This window comes from Ochlerotatus camptorhynchus, unplaced genomic scaffold (genome assembly GCF_037179485.1).
Source record: "Ochlerotatus camptorhynchus isolate MF236.1 unplaced genomic scaffold, CSIRO-AGI_Acam_v1.1 ptg000046l, whole genome shotgun sequence".
Lineage (NCBI taxonomy): Eukaryota > Metazoa > Arthropoda > Insecta > Diptera > Culicidae > Ochlerotatus > Ochlerotatus camptorhynchus.
This window is the reverse complement of record NW_027040537.1, coordinates 1812776-1838191: the sequence shown is the minus strand read 5'-3', so window position 1 is coordinate 1838191 and position 25416 is coordinate 1812776. Positions and strand designations below refer to the sequence as shown.

The 25416-nt window shown below is 42.1% G+C and overlaps 2 protein-coding genes across 2 annotated transcripts; both read left to right on the top strand.

Moving 5' to 3' along the window:
• Nucleotides 1-150: 150 nt before the first annotated feature.
• On the top strand, nucleotides 151-13502 carry LOC135717116 (stress-associated endoplasmic reticulum protein 2-like). Its single transcript, XM_065239068.1, has 3 exons — nucleotides 151-380; nucleotides 507-591; nucleotides 12337-13502. The coding sequence occupies exon 3, from the start codon at nucleotides 12377-12379 to the stop codon at nucleotides 12569-12571; it is 195 nt and encodes a 64-aa protein (XP_065095140.1). The 5' UTR covers nucleotides 151-380; nucleotides 507-591; nucleotides 12337-12376; the 3' UTR covers nucleotides 12572-13502.
• Nucleotides 13503-20285: 6783 nt separating this feature from the next.
• On the top strand, nucleotides 20286-20651 carry LOC135716215 (uncharacterized). Its single transcript, XM_065238921.1, has one exon. It carries the CDS (start codon nucleotides 20286-20288, stop codon nucleotides 20649-20651), a length of 366 nt encoding a protein of 121 aa, XP_065094993.1.
• The last annotated feature ends 4765 nt before the right edge of the window (nucleotides 20652-25416 follow it).

Below are 25416 nucleotides of genomic sequence, written 5' to 3'. Positions count from 1 at the left end.
CTTGCAACGCCTTCTCAACGGTACAATTTTCTTGCATCTGAACCCATCAAACCCGGCCAACACGACAACCTGACGTCTTCGCGGACAACCCACCAGCCGCGCAGAAAACTGATGAGGTGTCAAAGAATCGTCTCCACACCGTCGCAGCGCAGTCGTCCAGCAAAGCAAAAAACAGCGAGTGTGGTACAACGCAACTTCTTTCGTGGATCACTTTTCGACTCGGATACGTGTGTTGTTTGCGCTTCGAGAAACGTCCGGCCTCGGTCGTCGTCCGTAGAAGAAGAAAAATTGCCTTTTTCTGTTGAGAACAACCGTGTCAATCCGCTGAGGGAACCACTCGTTTGCGGCATCATCAGGAACCAGGAGCCAGAGAAAACAAGGTAGGTCCCGATTCCGGGGGCGGGTTGAGGGAATTCCCATATCGGAAGTGAAAGCAGTCGAATGATGGTGGTATCTTTCTCTTGTTTTTTTTTTTTACATCAATGCCGTCGTGGATCTCGGCGTAGACTTGACCACTATTTTTGCTGTAACCAACCAGGGAGCACAATTTTCATCGCCCAATAAATTGCGCTTCTATTGAAGAGAGATTTGGTAAGTAGCCTGATTGATTTCTGCCAGTCTTACGCCTCACGTCACCAATCCCTCCCTCCTCACCTTCACCCCCCTTGTGCCATGCTAATATTTTGCCATTCCTGTTGAGTTGGCTATTTTGGCTTATCTGCTGTTCATATGCGTAGTACAAAATTTAAAGAAGGGTCGCGGGTGAGGGGTGTTCAAGAAGTTATACTAAATATCGAATTTGTTTATCATTCGGGTTGAACCCAGTTTCAGCCCGTGCGAACCTTGACCCGAGCCAGGTTACAAAAACAACTGATCATTGGCAGAAAACGATCGGGGAGACAAGTTTGCATTTGAGATCTCTTTGCTGTTTTTGAAAATACAAACTTGTTTCCTTGGTACGGCATTCAATCAAGGGGATGCTGTGGCTGTCAAATTCAATATATATAACTCATCTACTACATACCCTAATAAACGGGTACCATACACTAACAATATCATAGATGGTACGACCATACCACATAAAGTTGAGAGGATATCCCGAATTGGTGGTTAGGCTCTTCTAAAGTTTATTGTTTATGCGGGTATTGATTTTGGTACCTAGGTACCCACTTTCTGGTTGGTTTACTCCAAAAACTGTTGCAATGGAATGTGTTTTGGAATATCGGTATAACAATTGAAGGTTCGACCTGATTTCAATATTTGTTCAAGGCAAATGGGTACTGAGGAAAAATAAGCTGTTTAATTGGAATTCTAATAAATTATTTTACTTGGGTTTTTTGATGATCAAAGTAATCAAAACAAAAACATTGGAGGCCATGTTGAATCTATGGTGCATAGACAAAATTTTACCCTTAACATCCCCCTGCACTGCCCTTTGCAGCATAGTTTGTTGTCCCATGTAAAAATGCATGAAACATGTGAAAATATAACTTTTGATGGGTTTCTCTTAGCTAAAACCAAGAATAAAAACCTGGATTCATCCATCTATGGTGAGATGTGACCATTCTTACTAATTTACATTTCCACAATAAAATAAATTTTATTTTGCTCCCGGGTGGTATCCGGAACATGTCCTTGAGTGGCCAATGTGGTCCACCATACTCAATGTAACCACCAATGTCAATTTTTTAGAGTTCTTTGACCACTTCCCCGGGGGTACCCGGAACACGTCAGGGTGTAGAAATGGGCACACAATATGACTCCTATTGATCATATTTTCTAATTCTCATGCAATTTTATGTGTCACAATATAGGTTTGTATCGTTTTTTATCATTTCTAGATCTGTGCTCACAGGACTTATGGTCACTGGAACCTGTTCCGGTGAAACCAGTTGACCGATTCCAAAGATATTCAATTATGATCCATGTGACCATAGCATTCATAGGGCGCTTGTTGTGTCCAATTTTGTGCAATGGTTGTCGAAAAATCCGTCGTGGTCCGTCTTACCCGAGGTCTTACCCCATTGGTGGTCCTTCTTACCCCGGTTGTAAAAGAACGAGTATTTTTAGATCGTTCCAAAAATTGATGAAAAAGCATAAATAATGTGATGAATCAGAAAAATGTTTGTCCATAGATAAATGAATGCTTATTCATATGTAGCATAGCAAAATGTGAAATTTCTTGCTCATTTTGAGCTACTAAATTTATTGCTTAGGGTGGAGGTCTTACCCCGTCTTTCTCTACACGAAAATTTTCCTATTTCGTTTAGTAAATGTCACGAAAAAAAAATACCAAAACTATGTTGTCCCATGTGTCCTATGTTCAAACTATGTGTTTGAAGAACTATTGAGCAAATTTTAGTTTTTTTTCAGTGCAATTTTAAACAAATTTTTGAATGAATTTTATAGTTAACACCAAGTTATTTCAGAGAATATGTCCTAGGGATGAACTCTAAACAAGTTTTCACCCATATTCTTGTTTTCGTTCAAACTGTATTTTTCATATAAAAAAAAATGTTTGAATGGCCAAACGGTTCGAACGAAATCGAGAATATGGGCGTTTGTGTTTTTCGAAGGCAATTGTGTGTGTTCAGAGCAGAGCTGGTAATGTAATACAGTATTTTACGATCGCTTATGGCCGCCACAATCTGGCTAAGTTTCTGGTAGGGAACATAAGATTTGAAGTTTGGCTTGTGTCGTTTGATGTGTAAACGTTTAAATTTGAACGTTAACACGTCAAACGACGCAACCCAAACGTCAAATCATATGAGCTTGAGCTTGATTGAACGCCCACGGTTGCTACTCTGTTACTGCCAGATCAGCTGTAATTACACAGAGAACCAATAGACGATGCTTGGGACTAGCAATCATCCTCAATGTGTAAAAACTGGCGATCTTAAATTAGGCAATACCAGCGCCGGCCGCGCTCAAACACAGGTCAAGAAAGGAATGGGAAGGATTGTGTTGACATGACACTCGCTTTGATGGAAGCCGAGAACACCTCTGCACTTCCACGAGGAATCACTGGGATGTTGAATAAGAGGGTTGGGTTTGCAGCAGGGTTCGTTTTGGTAAACGATAAGCTGAATTGATATCCTAACGATCATATAACGCGAAGGAGCTTGGGACTAAATCCACGGTCTTCTGCTCAGTAAGCAAAAACGTTTGCCACTAGGCAGACGAGCACCTTTTTAATCACCGAGTTGCTGTTATTACCATGTAGTCATATTAACAAATAAAACGATTGACGAATCTTGAATGTGGATGGGCCTGAGATTAGACTCATGATGTTCTGCTCAGTAAGCAAAAACGGTTGCTCTAAGGCCACCGAGCCCCTCATATCACATAATACCGTTGCTCAAATTTGTGTATCCATTCAAACCCGGAACCAACGACAACAACGAGTTTCGCAAAATACACGATACACAAGCGATTTTACCATAAATCTCTTTGATATGTAAGGACCTGGACCGCGTTTTTCTGCTCAGTAAGCAGGCCACTGTAACCGACGATCTTTCAAATCCGAAAACTAAAAACTACGAAAAAGTACTTAGGCCTTCATTAAGTTCCACTTTCACGCGACGTTCAATGACAGGGTCCTATCCAGGATTACATCTGAAAAATCCAAATCTGGCCAACGCCCACCTAAACCTGTTCTAATCCACCTGAAATGACTAACGTATGGAAGACTTTGACTACCCAGCCATGCAATAGTCTCATTCCGTGCCTTATGGCAACTTGATGATTCTATTGCGCTCATCTTCTTGCACCACCCAGGGGAGACTTGATCCTGTACCCAATGCTTAACTTATCTCCTTTCCACTCAGCTACTCGCAATTTCTTGTGATATAGTGGGCGGAATATTATTATATGAGACAATTCAATGCAGACGTCTTTCCAAATTTGGCAGATCGACAGGTAATCGGTGAGTTACCACGATAGTTGCTATTCAACAACTCGACAACGTCCCATCGTCAACGTCTGCTATGAGAATTTCCCATTGCAGACGCCAACGAAATGACGTCATCGAGCTATCGATCAACTACCCTGGTTATCGCCTGGTACCTTATAGCACGATGCTAGGAGGCGAACCGGAAGAATCGATGAGCTACCTCTCCCCCCAAACTAAAGAAGTCTATTCATCACCATCTAAAGTCGGTCTCCAACAATGCTCCCCACCGCTTTCCGGCCGAAAGGCTAGCTTTGAGGGCATTACAAAACACTAAAACACAGGGCTTTTATTACCCTATGGATCACAAAACACCTAAATTTCGCACACCCGCCACTTCCCGCGTCATCCTCAATCCGATTTATCCTTGTGATTTCAAACCAAAACTTTCAAGGTGTCAGAAATACCGGGTTGCCGGGATAGATATTTTACAAACAATCGCAGCTTGCTCTATGACCGGCACAATCGACATACTTGCGGCACACTGACAAAAAAGATGACCCAAGACTGGTGTGCGGAGTGACCTACCCTTTGATTTAAATACTTTCAGCGGTATTGAAAGTAATTAACAAATAATTAACGATAACTTCGGTAATGACAAATAATTAAACTATATTGAAAATAATTTAAATATAAAATTTTGTGAGTAATTAAAGTATTTATTGAAATAAAGAGTGTATTTAGTATGTAACGCAGTAATGGCAAGATTTTAAATACTTGGTCAGCAGGCTGTGTAGTATTGAAAGACTAGTACGTGCCCCCCGGGGGCCCCCCGGAGACGACTCTATCTACGATGCAGGAAAAGTTGCATTTTGCTGTGGTTAGCTACGCGCACGCTGAGTAGATAGAAAGAAGATTTATGACGATTCTGAAGATTTTCTGTCAAAAGATGATGTGCGATGCAAGTAGATGCGATGAAGATGAAGATTGATTCGCTAGTGTGAGATTTGTTGAGCATCTAGAATCCATGGTGGAAATATTAAATATTTTAATATGTGTGATATTTGCGAATCTAATACTTAGTCTGACAGTTGGTTTTTGACTATTTTTGGTTTTAAGTGTTTGATCAAAAATGGATTTCACACGAGAGGCAAGTCATTCCTTGATGATCTTGCTAGCCACCGCCACCAAAATCCACTCCTTGTTCTCATAAATTCGGCATTATTTGGTAGCTGATCTCAGTGCACATAATCGGCCGCACTTCCGTTCCCCAGCAAATAGTCATTGATTTCCACGAATTCTTCATCGTCTGCGAACCAATGTGCTGTCCTCTGATGGAATGGAAATCGACTGACTACGCCGCCCCTTTTAACGGAGTTCCAAAGTGATGGTTCCGTGGTCGTATTAGGCTCGATTCGCCATGAGTCTGCAACTTGGAGAGTACCCAGGCTTGCTGAAACTCCGCAAACTCACTGGAGGTTTTAAAACACTCTTGTCCTGCGAGTTTAGCCAGCCCTCACCTCGAGTGAGAGGCGGCAGGAATATGGAAGAAGTAAACAAAAACTCCTCAAGAGAGAGGGAGAGTGAACTTCAGCGAGAGGAAGATTTGACGTGAGGTGCGCTTTTCGAGACTCCGGATGACTTTTTTGTTCGACACAAGAAGGTCAGAGCTCACCCAGAGTGAGAGTAAGAGCGTGTGATAGAAAACATGAACATGAATGGTAGCAAACCTCACTCTCATTTTATCCCCCTTCGCTCACAAGCTCTGAAGCTCAGTGGAATGATTTGGCAGTGTGCATTCTACTCCTCAGAAAAAATGCTACACTCGGCTCATTTCAAACTCGCGAGTGAGGCTATATCAAACCTGCCAGTACCGTTTTTATCATGAAAAGCCGAAGTCGAAATCGATCAGAGTTATCGAAAACGAAAATCAATACAGAAATGATGACAAAGAGAAAGCTGCAGTAAACATAAACAACAACGGTGAAACGTCATTGAGTGTATGCGTTAAAGTTACACTGTTAATTTTTTTTTACTTTGAAGCTTTCCGCTTGACAGTTAAAATCATTAATATTTTATACTATATTTTTTAATAACTACCAATTTCAGCAATTTTCACACCAAATATTACTTCAGATCAAGTTGTACTTCCCCTAGATATAGTCACTTTGAAGAACTATTGAGCAAATTTTAGTTTTTTTTCTCAGTGCAATTTTAAGCCGATATTTGAATGAGTTCTATAGTTAACACCAAGATATTTCAGAGAATACGTCCTAGGGAGCTTTGGGATGAACTCTAATCAAGTTTTCAGCGATATTCTAGTTTTCGTTCAAACCGTATTTTTCATATATAAAAAAATGTTTGTATGGACAAACGGTCCGAACGAAATCGAGAATATGGGTGTTTGTGTTTTTCTAAGGCGCATTCACTCTTGAACATCGCTGCTCATCACGTACCATTCGTTCTACAAGTTGCTATCGTCATAACCAAGTTGACTCTCAATCCGAACTCGTGGATTTCGACTTTTGGCAGTGTGACTTTGCGGCTCGAAATGTGGAACTCTCATCGATAGATTGGGAACACTATGTTCAAGGTGACTGTCTGGATGCCAACGTACTCCTGTTTAACGATAAATTATACGAAATCTTGCATGCTAATGTTCCTCGTCGCCACCGTGCTCATAGTAGGGTCAACAGGAAGGCTGGTTGTCAGCTGAGTTGTGCAGCCCGCAAACGCTTTTTCGCATCTAGAACTGATGAAAACAGAGAACTTCTTGCTTCAAGTCACCATGATTATTTGCTAAGATTGCAGTCGTCTTTGAAGCAAACCCCATTGATGTTTTGGAAATTCGTAAAGGCGTAAAGAACCAATAATCGCGTTTCGAACAATGTTAGCTTCGATTCATCTACGGCCACCACGCCCGAAGAAGCTGCTAATCTTTTTTCAAACTTCTTTCAAAGCGTGTTCAGTTCAGCGTCGCCTCAAATTCACAAAAAAATGTTTCCAAAATGTACCTTCCCATGATATACTGCTGCATGTCCAGTACATAAAGCTTTGGAAAATCTCGACGTGTCAAAGGGAGCTGGGGTCGAAAGTCTGTCACCATATCTTCCACAGAGAACAGAGGTCCAACTTCACTCAGGAACATCGCCGTTACGTGCTGCTAGCATTACCTGATTTCCTCTGTCGATAAATTTCCCACTGTCGACCAATTTGGCGCTAGTATTGACAAATTTTCTGTTGAAAATCGCCACTTGGCGCTACCAGCACTTAGGTGGTAACATGCATAAATGACGCAGCATTTGAGGGGGGAGGTGAGGGTTTCAGAATTTGTGACCGGTTATGTATTTGATATAGCAAAATACGCTACGAGGGGGGAGGAGGGGTTTAAAATTGATCATAAATATGCTACGTCATTTATGGATGCTCCCTTAGTGTCCAGTGTAAATCGCGCAACGCCAGCGCCATCAGGTTGTCAAAGGGGGTTTTTAAGTGGGGAAGTCGCCGTTAGCGGAGCTTAAGTCGAATAGGAATCTTTACACTAGTTTTTAGAGAAATTTTGTTCGAGCCTCAACGTCTGTTCTCTGTGACATCTACTGAAAAAGTGTGCTGCTTCTTAAGTAGATCCATTGACACAGCTGTACAATCGATCAATGGAAGAAAAAACGTTCCTAGGACTGTGGAAAATCGCTTCAATGATTCCCATTCGCAATTCCGGCAGCCTTCAACGTTTCGAAAACTACCGTGGAATTTCGATACTCTGTTGTCTAGGAAAGATCATCGAATCCTTAGTACACGAAGTCATCTTGACTGCAGCAATACCGCTGATATCTGAATACCAGCATGGGTATGTTCCTCGTCACTCAACAACAACTAATCTGATGTGTTATACGAGCAGTTTATTCCGAGAGATGGGACGTCGGAATCAGGTTGATTCTAATTTACGTCGACTTTTCGAAGGCGTTTGACACTGTACCGCATACCTACTGACTGGTCGTAAAGCATTCGTCCAGGTCAACTCTGCACGTTCCAAAGCATTCGAAATACCATCTGGAGCGTTGCATGTTAGGCTCTCTTATCTTCGTCCTCTTCATAAACGATCCGTGCCTTCGTATGTCGTCCGGGAAGCTTTTATACGCAGATGATCTCAAGCTGTTCAGGGTAATCAAGTCCGCATTGGATTGTGCGGCTCGACAAATGGACATCGACATGCTTTCACAATGGTGCAACGAGAATGGTATGAGTGTAAACATCAACAAGTGCAAGGTAATCACGTCCCTCTGGAACGTGTTCAGTCCATTTGCGATTTGGGTGTTATTATCAACCACAAACTGAGGTTCAATGATCATATTGCTACAATACCAGCTAAAGCTTTCTCTGGTCTTGGATTCATCCGTCGCAATTCACTGACGTTTATGCGTTGAAAGCACTCGAATACGCTTCTCCGATTTGGGCACCTTATCATGCAGCTCAAGTGATCCGCATTGAACGTGTACACTGCAATAAAAGTTCACTTAATATTCACCTGAAAAAGTCGTAGATATTTTCCATCGTACTTTTCAGGTGAAAATTACGTATTTTGGGAATGAAAATCTATGCCATGTGATGAATATTGAAATCAAGTGATTTTCACGTAAATTTTTTCGGACGTTCCGATGATCTACACATAGGTTTCACTTAAAAGCTACGTGAATTTTCAAGTAAATGTAACTGGATCTTATAGTAATATTCAAGTGGAAAGGTGGTAGATTTCATGTTAATTTCTGTTTATTATTTTATTGAATTTATCGAGAATTTTTTTCAAACAGCAAACAGCAAAAAAAAAAACAGAATTCACTGATAAGCGATCTCTAATAAAAACAACCATAAAAGAGAGCTTAACGACGTGTATGAAATAATAGAAACAGGAAATTAACTGTTGGTGTATTGACATCATCAAATATCGATTACATGCATTTTCTAACCTCCATTTGGCTTCCGTTTGTCGAAAGAAATCTTGAATCATGTTGATTGAGATTTGAGAAGGTCAATCAATCCGATTCCGCATTCTGCAATTTAATTTAGGATTTAATAAATAAGGATTAAATTATTAATACTAAACTCACGCTTAGAAAACTTCAAGTAGACGATCTAGGGATTGTCCTAACATTTGCTCTTGTCGCCATATTGAACTTATGAACGTGAAACAATTCGTGCGATTCGCTCTCCGTCATCTTCCGTGGAACGATCCTGTTCATCTTCCTGAGTATGCGGCATGCTGTCAATTTATTGGCCTCTAGTCAGCTATCAGCAAGACGCCTCCAGACACAGTGGATGTTCATATTTGACCTTCACCTTCTAAGAAAACCACTACGATTGATCGGACCTACTTCAGCAAGTTTCCTTCAATGTGCCCCATCGTCAACTTAGAAACTGTTCCACGACATAGGACTAGCTCCTGCCTCAAATGGTTAAAAATGGTTTATAATCCGTGCTAAACTATAACTGAAATGGTTATGGAACTTTACATGAACGTTTGTGTGATAAAGTTTTAGCCTCATGTTTTATGGTTTTTTGGAAGTGGACCTTAAAAATAATGGGTTTTTGAGAACCATTGCCATTAAAAATAGTTGTTTTCTCCATACATTTTCGGAAAGAGAACTACCCAACTAACATTTTCAGCTTTGTAAGCCAACTTTTCCAACGTTGTGCTGTAAAGTAGCTGAAAAGAAGCTGCAGATACAGCTACAAGCAAAAGCTAGCAAAATAGTTTTGGAGAGCGTTTACTCAACTTTCTCACAACCATAATTCAATTTGTCAGTCGCACTGAATAACATAAGCCAATAAACGCTAATGTCACTTCTATACACACACTAATCAACTTTCAACTTGTAGCTGCAAAACAAAGCTAACAAAGTGAATATATTACTCATTTGATGGCTTCTAAACAACCAACCACTCTTGCTGAATAACATAAACATCAAAAGTGCTTTTTCAACAACTAAACAACCTGTACTCAGCTTATAAACTGTGTTAGAGCAACTTCGGAAGCATTTTCACAGTCAACTAGGTTTATTTTTAGACGTGTGTAGTTTTACAGCTTTTACTCTGCTCTTTTATAACTAGTCGAGTAAAGTGATTTGTGTGCACTATTATAAAGCCTCTACTCAGCAATTTTGTTGTAGAAGGGAATGTTGATTTGTTTACATAAGTTCAAAGTGTTGGCGTAGCACAGTTGGTAGTGTCAAGGTTTGCCAAAGAGGTCGTCTCGAGTTCGATTCCAGGTTCCGGTGCAGGGTAAATAATTTGGTGATGATTTGTAACTAACTTCGATTAATTTGATTCACAGCAAAATAAACTCAATAAATTCCTTCATAAAAAAGCGTAAACAGTATTTAACCCGGCTTCAAGAGAAAGCTGTGTAGTGATTATTGGATAACCGGGAAAAGGTTGAATAAGCGCCTTTCAAGTTCACACACAAACTAAACAGCAGGATAACAGCTGTATAGAAGCGTTAATGGATATGCAATAAGAGCTTCTCCCGACCGTTCCAACAGCCATAAGTAGCTGACTAAGTTCGCCAGATTTGCTTGTATAGAGGTCGAGTAAAGGTTTCCTCATATCGTATAACGTTTGAATACAGCTTGAGACTGTATAATTGAAATGAGTAAAGCGTTTACATTACTAAAATTGTTAGTTGGGTATATTAGAACTTTTTTAGTTATGGTTTAAGAACTTTAATGGTAATCAGTAAGGTCCATGGATGGTTTTGTATTATCGGTCAACTTAACGTGGAATATATCGCGAATTGGTTGCCTGTACAATTTTCACACGGTCGTACCACGTGGAATTCGATCATCAAAAATCGACCCCAATTCAGTTAGAGTCGGTGTATAATGAGTCACGCCAAGAGAAAAACAGTTGAACTCGCATCACGGTTTTCGAAAGATTCCCTTTCTTTTCACTTGGCAACAGAGGACTGCTACATCAACTTCAAATGACTTCTAGCGAGCAAAAAAAATAGCGGCTGTTGTAAATCATTCTATCAGTGATTTTGTCCAATCATCTTAACAAAAAATAGTAGAAATTCTCATTACTGATCGTTACCAAACGTATCCCATGACAATTTAATGCTCACTGCGTGTTTATGATCATTTCTTCGATTATATTTTATATTTTATTGCGATACCTTTCGTGGACTTTTCATAGCATCGTAATGTTTGTTTACTTTGCACGATAGGTAGCCAGTTTGACAGTCCAATAGGTAGACTTAGCTTCACTCTTGGCGTGACTCATTATACACCGACTCTAAATTCAGTGATTTCAAGTGGTATAGAAAGACATCGATCTGTCAAATTGATTATACCAGCTGTAAAATGCTGGGGGGGGGGGGGACGTGCTGTCAAATCAGCTTACTGATCATTCTTGTATGAAATTTGGTACCAAACGTAAACAAAGCCTGTAGGTTTCTTATGGCTTGTTTACGTTTGGAACCAGTTATGCGAGGCAGGCGAAGATTGTTCGTATTTGACAGCCACCTCCCCCCCCCCCCCCCCCCCCCTTGGTAAAATGAGAGAGGGAATCAAGGGGGTAGTCAATTGCTAAGTGAAGACAACTGGTTTCTCACTCTTTAATCTCACGGATAGATTTGATCCTCCAAAAAACCTTCGTCAAAATCTTATTCATTTTATCGTCAATGACAAAGATTCACCTGGTAACTAAAAGTGTAACTTCGTGCATTCTGTGTTACATTATTGTATCCAAGCAGTTCAGAACGAAGATGCTTGTTCACTTTAACGGCTCCATGTAATTATTTTGCTTAAGTCATTTAATTTCGTTGCAAATTGAGCTAATACAAAAATCTGCACATGTTCGTCACTGACAATTGACATGGTTTGCCTTGACGATGACTGTTAGCTCAAATGAGTGACCAAAGCAGAATTTTGAATATGTATTGTCGAGATTTTGCTCAGTGCTGCTAAAGAACTAATATGCTGTTATCGCAATGATCAAATAGCCTATTGTTGTTACGATCAGTTTTCCCGCATATTAAGAAAGATAGAAATGCGAATAAAAATACAAAATACTGTAAATGAACAGATGAATATGTGCGTCAATTTCCTCAAAACAACAACAGGCAACAATATATTTTCTTCACGTTCGGACAACTAAAACCAAGGTTAGAGCAATGTAAGTTAAAATCAATAATTTCCCATACTAATTCACCGAAATCTCCACACAAACTTCAAATCATTGGCCGACCTCTAAACCTCCATCAATATTTACCATTTTTTGCACAGGCTCCTATGTTGGGGTTTTGAATCGAACTTGAGGGTGGAAATTCAACACTTTTTTTCAAAATGACTTATGCCCATATAGTATCACAGAATCTACATTGATATTCTAGTAATGCCGAGACTTTCAAAGCCTTCCTAAATCAATTGCATTTTCTTGTCCTTCTTCCATAGCACATACTAGACAACCACCAACAACCAAACACAGCAAACAATGGCTCCACAGCAGAGAATCCGCATGGCCAACGAGAAGGCCAGCCGCAACATCACCCAGCGCGGCAATGTGCCCAAAACGAACAAGACCGCTGAGGAAAAGTACCCCGTGGGACCCTGGCTGTTGGCACTGTTCATCTTCGTTGTGTGCGGATCGGCAATCTTCCAGATCATCCAGTCGATTCGCATCGCGTAATGAACGAGCAACATCGCAACAATTACATCTCACACATAACACACGTGTTTTCCAAACACTGCTGCTACTATTACTATTACTACTACAACAACCATAGCATGCAAACAAAAAGAGGGAAAATATTTCGCCAACGTCCGAGAAAATCCTTTCTCCACTCTTGATTTGTTGTTGTTGTTCGGGGTGGACCAACCTTGCCTTCCAATGTAATTCCTTTTGATTCGCAGGGAGGACCGGGCATGGGTCACCTTTAGCACACACAGACACACTGTTGCCACATCATGTATATCGGTTGGCAACAGCTAAGAAGGGAAACAACCAGCACACGTACACGCAAATATTCCATTTTTTTTGGGTTGGCAGCATTTACCACTTTCTTTTTTAGATTGTAAAGCAGTCCAATTCATACATTAGTTTGTTTTGACCAAAAATTTGTAGAGAAAAAAATCCGGAGCTTTGTGTCGCAGGTAGCTGATACGAATTGGATAGAGCCCTTATTTTTTTATGAACGAAATGGATTGAAACATATGCATACAAGAAGTTTAACATTCACACCTACACAGTTTGTGCTTTCTCTTGCAATACCCAAAACAAGGGGAAAATGTAACGGTATATTATAATTATCATGTAATACACAGTGTAAATTTGACAACTTTATACCTTTTTGATTTGATATATTTTTTTTTAGTATTTCGTTTTGCTAGCTAAAGCAAAGTAAGTGAACGTGATCGATTTTCTTTTCCTTAGATAAAATTAAAAATATGAAAGACATACAACACAACTACAGACACACACACAAACAAAAAACAATTTGCCTAACAATAAATGGTGAAACAAAACCGACGATTGTGACGAATCCTCAAACTTTTCTTGATACGATACGAATCACAACTGGGCCAGAAGGAGCAAAATCGTTTGCAATAAAAAAAAAACAGACAGTAGAAAACTCACAAAATTGGGAAAGAAAATTATGAGTAAATATATTTAAATGTGCAAATCTTTAAACTAAAAAAAAACACCAACATGTTTGAGCTCATGGTAGAAGCTGGAAAGAACTCCAAGTCCACTATCGTGAAACGTGTCCAGTTTGGGAAGCGAAACGAAAACATCCCTATCACTAGCGTATAATACCGTCATAAGTGAGTTGTTCACCTTGTGCTGTTATCGGGTGATTATTCATTATTGCGTCTCGAAAAGCTACTCTCAAAAGCACGTGTCTTGCCCGGCTATGCGAAAGGAAAAGTTGTAATTCAAGTGCAACTTATAAGTGTGGTAATAATGCCAATGAGCCAATCTTACCTCCGCAGATAATAGCTCAGGAGAAAGGAAGTAGATGCGGTGTACTAATAGGGACACCTCATGAGGAGTAGTAGTTCAGTGATTTGACACTACCGTCGCTGGAAGTGTTACAACAAAGGAACCACATTGGGTTACTGTGGAATCGAAGGGTTAGTACCTAAGTAGCTCACCTCACATGAGAACCGATTTCCGAGAAGACCAACCCCGATTCAATTGGTTGACTTATAGCGAATTCGTTTCTTATTCAGTTCCAACCTGGATCGGGTATCAAGATTGGGTCTTCTTGTTTTCTGTCAAACGTCAGTTTGATCGTTTGTTTTTAAAACATACCTAAGGTTGAAGATTGCACTGACAAAATGTTCGGTTTCGCACTGGGTTTGAACCTGGTTCCAACCCCGATAATGAACGAATTCGCTATTAAATTTAAGCCTTGAACTGCCTATAATCGCATATCAGTCCCATATGGATTTACGTAAATTTTGAGATAACAACGCTATCCACTATCAATTGGCATCTACTTTCATAATATGCGATAAAACTATTGACTTTGATCAGGAAAAATATGAAAACCACATCAACCGCAACAACGTAACAGCCGTAAATCTACTGGTGGAGGTGTCCGTGGTGGGTTGGAGGCAAAGGCCATCGAGAACGATTCATGGAACTATGTAGAGCAGGTTTGGACAGCCATCAATCTGGGTGATAGTACACTATTTCTATGCGCTCTGTACATTCCACCTGATCGAGTCCGGGACAATGAACTCATCGATACTCACTGTCGGTCAGTTTTCACAGTTATCGAAAGTGCCACTCCAGTTGATGAGATATTCATTTTGGGTGACTTCAGTCTGCTAGGCAAATTCGTGGAGTCCATCTCATAGCGGATTCCTGTATCCAGATCTTGATAGCTCTAGATTTCACGCAGAGCTACCGTATGCGTGATAAATGTTTGCACCATTAACCAATGCCAAAATTTAAAAAAATCTCAAAAATTTCGTTTTCGATTTTTTTTTTTATTTATTTAAAGGGGGGATGTTTCTCAGAGTCTTAAACTATGTAAATCATCGATCGAGTTTCCACTTGCTGCAATTACGGCCTCCACACGCTTCCGGAATGCACGGCAGGTTCTAATAATATAGTCTGGATCCATTTCTCTCCAGGTACGGGTCAATGTTTGTCTGAGGCTTGCTGTACTCGGGTGGCGTTTAGAACAGACCTTGGCCTTCATGACGCGCCATACTGAGTAATCCAGCGGATTAAGATCGGGGCTGGATGGCGGTCACATATCCTTCGCACAGAACGGAAGATGTTCCTGCAACCACTTCTGAGTGCGGTTCGAGGTGTGGCACGGAGCCCCATCTTGTTGAAACACAACATTTGGCTTCGGACTGTTCTTTGATCCGCTAGGCTCCTTGTGCACTAACTAATAGCGAATTCGTTTATTATTCAGTTCCAACCTGGATCGGGTATCAAGATTGGGTTTGCTTATTTTCTGACAAACGTCAGTTTGCTCGTTTGAGGTTCGCACTGACAAAAAGTTCGGTTTCGCACCCTCCTCTAATTGTCACTGTTGAGGACAAACTCGTGCGTGATTTCAACGATTATCCTGCTACGGTTTCTTATGACTTCCATAAAGCTGACCATCGAAGCATCATAGATGTACTGTCTAGCATGGTATGGGAGAACATCCTTGATCCAGATGACGTTGAGGCTCACCATTAGGCTGATGCAAATTTTGACTTTTTCGCTCCATAGTGCTTAAATGGTTTCAAATCTGGTCCTGATTAGCCTCCCAAAGTTACAACTCATTTGGTTAGAAACAGACTTCGTCCAAGCCATTTGAAGTTTACATGTGAATTACTATGGGAAATCTCAACTTTTTGTTCATTGCCTTCTATTCTTTTTCAATATTGAGCTGCGAAACAGTTCGATAGCCATTCTTATAGAAAATTTTCTCAGCTACAACTTTGCTAAAGATCGTTTCTAGGTAAAACGAGACAGGAAAAAGTTATTAATTATTTAAGAGAGTGGTAAACTTATGACATGTTCAAGCAGCTGCTCTGTAGGCAAAATTTCACATAACTTTCCAGTGATCACATAGCAGCAAATCCCACTACAAAATCCCATGAATATTATGAGGCCGATGAACTTCATTTGCAAAATCACATAAATTTAATGGGATCGCATAAATGTTATGTGAAATTCAGATGAATTCCATTGATTTTGATAATGGATGAAAATCATGTGCATTTCCAATGGAAGCTACATGCAAACTTTTTTCGGTGTATAGTCGAATTTTATTTAATATCCGGTTTGAAGGATTTTTGCAATCAACTTAGCTTTATTTTAGAGGTCAGACAAAGGGTTAAAGGTATAATCCAAACCATTTGTGGAATGGTCCAATCATTTGGGTTTTCATTCGTTTATGGTATTTTTTATTAGGGAATGCGGTACATGCATATTCGTAATCTGCATCAAAAATGGCTGCGAAATAAAAATTTCATCAATGTTAGTAGATTGGCACTATTTTAAATAACTGCGGTTACATTAGCTAAAATCACCATCTTAGAACCCCTCGGTGGGACTTTGTATGGGAGCGAGTTGTCAATTTGTTAGTTGAGTGTCAAACCAACCGGTCAGCACTAGCCGGCGCCGGTGGTGTAGTGGTAAGCGTGACTGCTTTATAACACCCCAATGGGTCTGGGTTCAATCCCAGCCGAGGTCGGTGGGATTTTTCTGAGGCATAAAAATCTCTGGTCACGTCTTCCTTCGGAAGGGAAGTAAAGCCGTTGGTCCCGGCCCATGTGTGTTGTGAATGGGTGCGATATTAGACTGATGCAAAATTTGAAATTTTCGCTCCACAGTGCTCAAACGGTTCCAAATTGGGTCCTGCTTAGCCTCCCAAAATTTGAACTACTTTAGTAAGAAACTGACTTGGCACAAACCATTTCCAGTTTATATGGGAATTACTATGGCAAAACTTATGTTTTTGTTTATATTTAGCTAACAATTCACCACATTACTGTGCTTTTAAAAATGATAGCAGTGATTGTAGCAAATTTTCTTAGCTACAACTTTGTTGAAAACCACTTTTCAATCAAATGCACGAAACAAAAGTTATTAATGATTCAAGTCACTGATGTCTTATGATTATGCTCATTCAACTGTTCAGCAGGCAACATTGGTGTTTCTGGTGAGAAGAATAGAGCACAAATATCAGAATACAGTGTTGCTAACAGAACAGCTGCTTGATCATGCCATAAGATTATCAATCTCTTAAACAATTAATAACTATTTAATTTGACATTTAGCTGAAAAACGATATTGCGCAAAGTTGTAGCTTAGAAAAATTTTCGTATGAATAGTTATAGAACTTTTTGAAAAAGTAATATGGAAAATGGGTAGAAGACAATGAACAAAAAGTTTGGTTTTCCCATAGTAATTTCCATATAAACTTCGAATGATTTGTGCCGAGTCAGTTTCTTACCAAATGAGTTCAAATTTTGGGAGGCTAATCAGGACGTGATTTAAAGCTGTTTGAGCACTGTGGAGCGAAAATTTCAAATTTTGCATCAGTCTAGTGCGATATCCTACGCAGGTGTGGAAGCTGCCTTCCTGCACATTCCATTGTAGTCAATGGATGGCAATCGATGTCCGTCGGTGATTGGCACTAGATTGTGGAGCAGAGACCGACGTTAAATAAAGGAAAGAAGAAGAACCGGTCAGCACTCGTGTTTATTTCAGTTACCGTGGGGACGTAATTTGTGATTAGCCCCTTTCAAATTGTTATTGTTATTGCTCAGCTAACACCCTGGCCGACTATCGCCCGCCCAACTGCACTTAAAGTAGGTGTGAACTTACGGAAATTTTTGGCCGTGGCCTATGCTAGACCGTATAGCATAACGACTTTCTTCCACCAGCAGGCCTGTTGGTCCCGTAGGCAGTCCCACTAGCTTCAGATTTGTAGGGGATAGTAAGAGAACAAAAGAGAAGAGTGATAGAGTATTTGTTGTTTTTCTAAAAAGAGAAGAACAAAAATAGCACGCCGACTTGTTGTGCTGCATGAGCTATGTCCGCTTTCATTCCCGCTCCTACGGGTTACGTCCCTCTTCACGTGCTCACTCACTCACGTATCCTGGGAACCTCCAGAGGTGCAGAGGGCCAACATGAGAAACCTCCATTCTGAGCGGTTGCTTGACCTGGGCCCAGGTCAAATTTCTATTGGCTTGCTTGATTTCCTTGTTGGGGTTTTGCTGCCATAAGCCCCTGTACCTTTGCTGTGACGTACTGATGAATTTCATTCACATGCTTCACACGTTTGCCTGCAGTGATATTCTCGGTTGTATATTATTTTTATTTTTATATTGTTTTTCGGCTGCCAGCAACAATTTTCATTGGGGATCATTTGATACGTTTGGGTTTCCTGCACATATGTACGACTTTTCCCTAGATACATGCTTCGTCCAGTATACATAGGCTGTCTCCAACCGGCATGATCCTTTTGTATGCTTCCTCTTGCCGGTGCAAGTTTAATTCTTCTTTTCTTGTTCAAGCTTTCTCGCTACTTTCCCTCCTATTGATGAATCTACACACTTAGATTTTTTTGCCGATATGGGCACCACCGAGCAGCTCGGCATTTTATTTTGCTGGAAATTCAGCAAAAAATATGTTTGTTAGCTGAGATCTCGGCAAAATTCCCGTTTGTTAGCTGAGATCTCGGCAAAATTCCCGTTTGTTAGCTGAATCTCGGGAAGTTTTTCACTGAGATCCAGCAAAATAAAATGCCGAGCTGCTCGGTGGTGCCCATCTCGGCGAAAAAATCTAAGTGTGTACGTTACGGTCGACTGGCAGATGGAAATGATGTGAAAATGATAATGACGTTTTGTTACCTGTCAAATCGTATGGAATATTTTTTAGTACATCATCACTTTTATGGTTTTGGAATCCAAACCTAGCGGTCGCATGCATTGGTGCAGTTTCGCTTAGATTCATCAATTGAACTTCTGGTCGTGTTCCCATTTGTCCTCAGGCAGTTAATATTAGTACATGATAGAAAGAAAGAAATAGAACAAGTTAAGTGTGAGCCGCATGCATTGGTTACTTATTTGGGTCATGGTGTTGTGTTCCCTATTTATTTGCCTCTATTTCGCTCTCAGATAGCAACATTTAACTCACCCCCTTCCCTCACACTATTATGATCGGAAAAGAGAACCCATCTGGATAGAGCTGGAATTAGGGCGTAACAGCTTTTGTAAACAATGACTTCTCTCGATGATCTCTAGAAAGCCAAGGCTCGCCCACTCAAATCAACGTCACCATCTGGTAGGGGAAGACTTCCACTTCCCGTTGGTTATGTTGGTTTGCGTGGGCGTGCCTTGAGTTTCGAGAAATCATCGATAGAAGACATTGTTTACAAAAGCTGTTACGCCCTAATTCCAGCTCTATCAAGCCATGTTCAGTAATCTCTCGCGAGCTGCGATGCAGAAGATATTAATAGCAGACTAATCTGGAACTGATCTAAGACATATAACCCATTGAGTATTGACACATCACAATGTTGTGATGGAGCACGGACGTGAGATTTACTAGAGTATTAAATGCAAAATGCAAATGTAAAATAAAACTTGCCAAAACTTCGTCAATCCCCTTATTCTTGGACAGGGCCTGACGATGTGAATCTGATTTTGATCAGTGAACGGGCCCCATATGGTACATTTTCTCACTATGAACCTGTCATTTCTAGCCTATCTGAACTATTTAATAAATGGAAACCATAACATGGGTTACGCTTCCCCTAAGCGGGCCCTCCGCATCCTATCTCTGTCTTATCTCAAATGCCAATGGTTTGAATGTATCAATATATACATTGGAAATGACGTTCAATCAAATAAACCCATACCCCATATCCCACTTGGCCAGGCTTCAGAATCGTCCAGTGGGCAGTGCGCTCTAAACTCCAAGTTCCCTTTCTTTCAAAGTCACCCCAAATTTGATGTTTTTGTTAGACTTTTGTCATTTCAATCACAACAAAGACAGGATCGTTTTTATATCAGTGCTATATATATTCTCTTGACACTCTTCCTTTCACATACACAAATACACTCATTGCTGTATAGAGATTAGTGACGTTTAACGCACGCACACTAGCGGGAGCAACGCCGTGTAAAGTTGTTTATTATTTTCCTCTGGCTAACCTAAAAAATGTATGAAATTAGATCTGTCAAAATGAGTTTGACATCGATTTGTTATGTATTTTCCTCGGATATTCACTAACACACTCTCACATATCGCACCAATACAACCGGACGTGAAAATCTCTATGCCACAACAAGCAGAAATAAAGTTTCATTCCGAGTTAGTTAGTCAACCGTACTACACGTAGTTTCCTTGCTCTGTACTGCGCATATCACAACAGGTTATGGGCCTGCGCGCGGAGAAAATACAAAAGCTAACGTTTGTGGGCTATTCTGCGGAACATAAGGCCTACAGGTTCCTAGATCGATCAACGAAGAAAGTCATTGTAAGTCGTGATGCAAGATTCATAGATGGAACACCCGTAGCCCGCGGCCCAGAAAACACTTCGAGCAACACGGTCGAGTTCGAGTTTCATCAACTGAATCCGCCAGATCCACAGATCGTTGAAGAGGATGCCGATGCAGATGCGATGGAAGATGCCGTTGAAGATTTGATGGAAGAGTCAGACGACAGTTTCCATGGATTCAGCGATGAGGATCATGGGAGAAGAAGTTGGACAGCCAACGAGAAGTTCCGAGCGTTCGACTAAGGGAAAGCCACCAGTGAGGTACGCTGACATGATGGGTGCCACAACCCACAGCATCGACGATCCCACGAAGTTACAATGAAGTGATAAGTAGCCCCGACAAGTCAGCCTGGCAAGCAGCGATGGAGGAAGAGATGGCTTCTCTCAACGAGCACCAAACGTGGGATCTAGTCCAACTGCCTCCAGGTAAGAAGGCCATCGGATGTAGGTGGACCTTCAAGAAAAAGGAAAACGATACCGGCCAAACTGTGCGGTTTAAGGCGAGGCTCGTTGCGCAAGGGTTCTCGCAACAATACGGCTGTGATTTCGACGAGGTGTTTGCCCCCGTTGTCAGACAGTCAACCCTACGAACGATGCTGACGATTGCAAGCAGAGAAGGTATGCTTCTCAAGCATCTCGATATTAAAACAGCGTACTTGTATGCCGAGCTCAAAGAGGACATATATATGAAGCAGCCACCGGGATTTGCTGCGGACAACGGGCGGGTGTGCCGCCTCAGGCGTAGCATATATGGCCTCAAACAGTCGGCGCGCGTCTGGAATAAGAAAATAGACAGTGTGCTTCAACAGATGCAGTTTCGAGCAGCCGATGCAGACTCTTGCCTATACGTGCGTGTGCGGAACGGAAAGTTGATGATATCGTCGTGTTCTGCCATTCACAGCGTGAGTTTCAGGAGATCTGCAGTTTACTACAGATGCACTTCAAGCTATCCAGTCTCGGTGAGTTGCGGCAGTTTCTCGGCATCCACGTGGAGAAAGTCAGAGATCACTACACGCTCAGTCAACAAAACTACATCGAGAAGCTCGTTACCAGGTTCGGACATGAGGGTGCGAAGGCTTCCAAGATTCCCCTTGACCCGGCTTATGTGAAACAAAAGGAGGAGGAGGTGTTACCTAACAACACTTCCTACTGTAGCTTGGTTGGTAGTTTGGTATACATCGCGGTCAATAGTCGTCCGGACATCTGCGTCAGCACATCGCTACTGGGCCGCAAAGTGACCAAGCCAACCAACCGTGATTGGACCGAAGCTAAACGTGTCTTAAGATACCTCAAAGGCACAAAGGATCTGCGGCTGCACCTAGGCAGAGGAAGTGGAGGCCTTGAATGTTTCGTTGATGCCGACTGGGCCAGCAACGAAGAAGACAGAAAATCGAACTCTGGTTTTCTCATAAAGTATGCCGGCGGATTGGTGAACTGGGGCACGCCCAACGCCCACCAATTACAGGAAACTTAATAAAATTGCAGAAAAGTTCATTGCATTCGAATAAGATACTTTTCCTGGAAACTCCTTGAATATGTCGAAAAAGTATATGAAAATTCCAGCCTGAGTTTACAATCTCTTGGAGGATAAACGAAATTCTGAAAAATCACGGCAGTGTAGAACATTGCTTCATACCTATCTATTTTCACAGATGAAAACTAGCGGTTCCGAATAAGACTGTTAATCAAACTACAGGGCTGTTACAAGATTTTCTAAAATCGATCCGCGAAATCCGCGATTCCTCAAAATAAATCCGCGACAAAAAAAAAACTGTTTTCATTGCCTAAAAATACCATTTGTATAATAACTAGGGGAATTTACGTATTCTCGGCAACCTAAGCAGTGACCTTCGTTCTATTGCCTTTTTCTCTATAGAACGCACACATATGCAGCATTGGTTTGTTTAAAATCTTTTGCTGCCAGCTGCTCTAACAATTTCAGTCGAAAGAATTGTCAAAAACTGTTTTGAAACGCTTTTACAAAGCTCCAATCTTCTCTAGTGAGAGCGAGTATTGTCGGCAACCAGTTTTTCTTCGGCAACCGTTCCATTTGAACTGCATGTTAATCTGCTGTTCTATTATCGGCAACTCGAAATTAGCTACAATTTGTAGTGCGTGTGTTTCATTTCAAGAAAACCTTGCTAGATTGCTTTTTCTCAGTGGTAAAAATATAGTCAAATTGAAGCTGAAAGCATAAAGAATCGTTTGTATGCATTCAGCAAAGTGTTTTCGTAAGAAAATCCAGTGAAAATAGTGTTTCAATTTGGGTTGCCGAAAATAGTCTGTCATGCCGAAGCCGTCATTTCCCCTACATGGTATTTCAAGCTTATTGCTTATAGCATATTAGATTTTTGCCTTCTCTCAACTTAGTACTTCAACTTTCACATTTTAATTGAGAGCTTTCTATACCTGTACCATCCTATCCTCAATTTTCCAACCCCAAAAATTAATAGACCGGACGGGAATCGAACTCAGTCGCCTCCAGCATGGACCTGCTTTATGGGCCCAGGACATTTCGGTGCCGCGGAAAAAGTTTAATCGTCGTCGCGAAGATGGAGGAAGTGAAGAGTGATCGTTTTCTCGTTGCCTTGTTCGATGGGACAAATTACGCCGCGTGGAAGTTCCGCGTCCAAGTGCTTTTGGAGGAGCACGAGCTGTGGGACTGTGTGCAGACGGAGCTTGACGATTTGGTCGAGTTGGCAGAGCGAGACAACGATACTGCTGCACAGCGAACGGAGAAGAATGCGTTGCGCGAGAAGAGGAAGAAAAGAGAGCGGAAGTGCAAATCAATGCTGGTTTCCCGAATTCATGACTCCCAGCTGGAGTACGTCCAGGACAAGGCCACTCCGAAGCAGGTCTGGGATGCACTCAAGCGCGTCTTCGAAAGGAAGAGCATCGCCAGTCGGATGCACCTCAAACGTCAAATGCTGAGCATGCGATTCGACGGTGGGCGACTGCAGGACCACTTCCTTCGGTTCGACAAGCTGCTGCGTGAATACCGGGGAACCGGCGCGGCCATGGAAGATCTGGATGCAGTGTGCCATTTGCTGCTGACTCTAGGTCCGGCGTACTCCACAGTCGTCACCGCCCTCGAGACGATGCCGGAGGAAAACCTGACAATGGAATTTGTCAAGTGTCGTTTACTCGACGAGGAAACGAAGCAAAAGAGTGTTGATTCGGAGAAGTTTCCCTCCAACAGTGATACCGCTGCATTTTCCGGGAGCAGAAGAAGAAGATTCGGTGTTTCCGGTGCAAAAAGGAAGGGCATAAGCTAGCTGACTGCCCGGAGAAGAAGAAGCCGTCTGAACAGAAAGGACATCGCAGTTCGAAAGCGAACGTTGCCGAGTCGGCTGACCGGGATCGGGATGGTGTATGTTTCGTCGGTGTCAGTGGCTGTGGTGCATCGCAGCAGGCACGACGATCGAAATGGTTCATCGATTCCGGCGCGTCAGATCATCTGGTTCGGGACAAAGAGCTCTTCACGGAACTTCATCGACTGGAAAAACCGGTCGAAATTGCTGTTGCTAAGGACGGCGAGTCCATCGTCGCAGAGCACAGTGGAACAGTGAAAGTGATGTCGATTGCCGATGGCAGAAACATTGAGTGCACCGTGAAAAACGTACTGTTTATACCGCAACTTCGATACAATTTGTTTTCGGTTTCGCGTGTTGAGAAAGCTGGCATGAGTGTCGTGTTCGAGCGGGGAAAAGCGCTGATCTATCGCGATTCCGAAATTGTGGCCAGTGGAAAACGTTGTGATTCGCTGTACGAGCTGGATTTTGAACCGATCGGGAAAAATGAAAACGAAAAAGCGCTGTCGTGCGGTCGGGTTCCGAAAGATTTCGAGCTATGGCATCGTCGGTTCGGCCATATATCCGCGAAGAATCTCGAAGTGCTCATGCGGAACGACATGGTGTCGGGACTGAAAGTTGACAATGACAAGAAACAGAGTGGATCGATTACGTGTGAGCCGTGTATCGCCGGGAAGTTGGCTCGGAAGCCGTTTTCGCGGAGTGAAGAGAGACGTTCGTCGCGGGTGCTCGAACTGATTCACTCGGACGTGTGTGGCCCCGTGACGCCCGTTGGATTGTACGGTTCAAGGTTCTTCGTCACCTTCATCGACGACTGGACGCACTTCACAGTCGTGTTTCTGATGGAGTCGAAGAGAGAGGTGCTGCGCTGTTTCGAACAGTATGAGGCCATGGTGACGGCCAAATTCGGCAAGCAAATTTCTCGGCTACGGTGTGACAACGGAGGTGAGTACACCGGCAAACATTTTAAGAAATTCTGTGCAAATAAAGGTATCCAGATGGAACTGACGGTGGCCTACACCCCTGAGCAGAACGGTGTCAGCGAGCGGATGAACCGTACGCTCGTTGAGAAAGCCAGGGCAATGTTAGTGGATTCGGGCGTAAGCAAGGAGTTCTGGGGCCAGGCCGTGCAGACAGCTGCCTACTTGCTGAACAGGAGTCCCACCTGTGCGGTGCTGACGAAGAAGACGCCGTTCGAGTTGTGGGAAGATAAGAAACCGGACGTTTCGAAACTGAGAGTGTTTGGGTGTTCCGTGTTCGTTCACGTACCGTCGCAGCTTAGGAAGAAGTTGGACTCTAAATCGTGGCGCGGCATTTTTCTCGGTTATTCTCCCAATGGTTACAGAGTTTGGGATCCGGTAAAGCGCCGGATTGTGACCGCTCGAGATGTGGTTTTTGTGGAGACGGATATCGGGCAAGAGGAGCAGCCCAAGCCTGTTGCTGGTGATCAGTTCGTCGAGATTTCGTCGAGTCCAGTTCCGGAGAGCGAAGAAGAAGAAGCTGACGGTGGTGGTGATGCTGAGTCGTCTGAGGAAGAGTATGAAAGCTTGTCTGAAGAATCTTCCGGTGAATCCAGTGAATCCGGGGATGAAACAGCGGATGTTAACCTGGAGGATGGTAGACCGCAACGAGATCGTGCTCCACCGGCATGGCATAGAGACTTTGAGTTTGAGTACGCTGGATTCGCCTTAAACGCA

What these genes read in the sequence shown, in the direction of transcription:
- LOC135717116 (XM_065239068.1), top strand. Translation starts at nt 12,377, where the DNA reads ATGGCTCCACAGCAGAGAATCCGCATGGCCAACGAGAAGGCCAGCCGC.
- LOC135716215 (XM_065238921.1), top strand. Translation starts at nt 20,286, where the DNA reads ATGGGCCTGCGCGCGGAGAAAATACAAAAGCTAACGTTTGTGGGCTAT.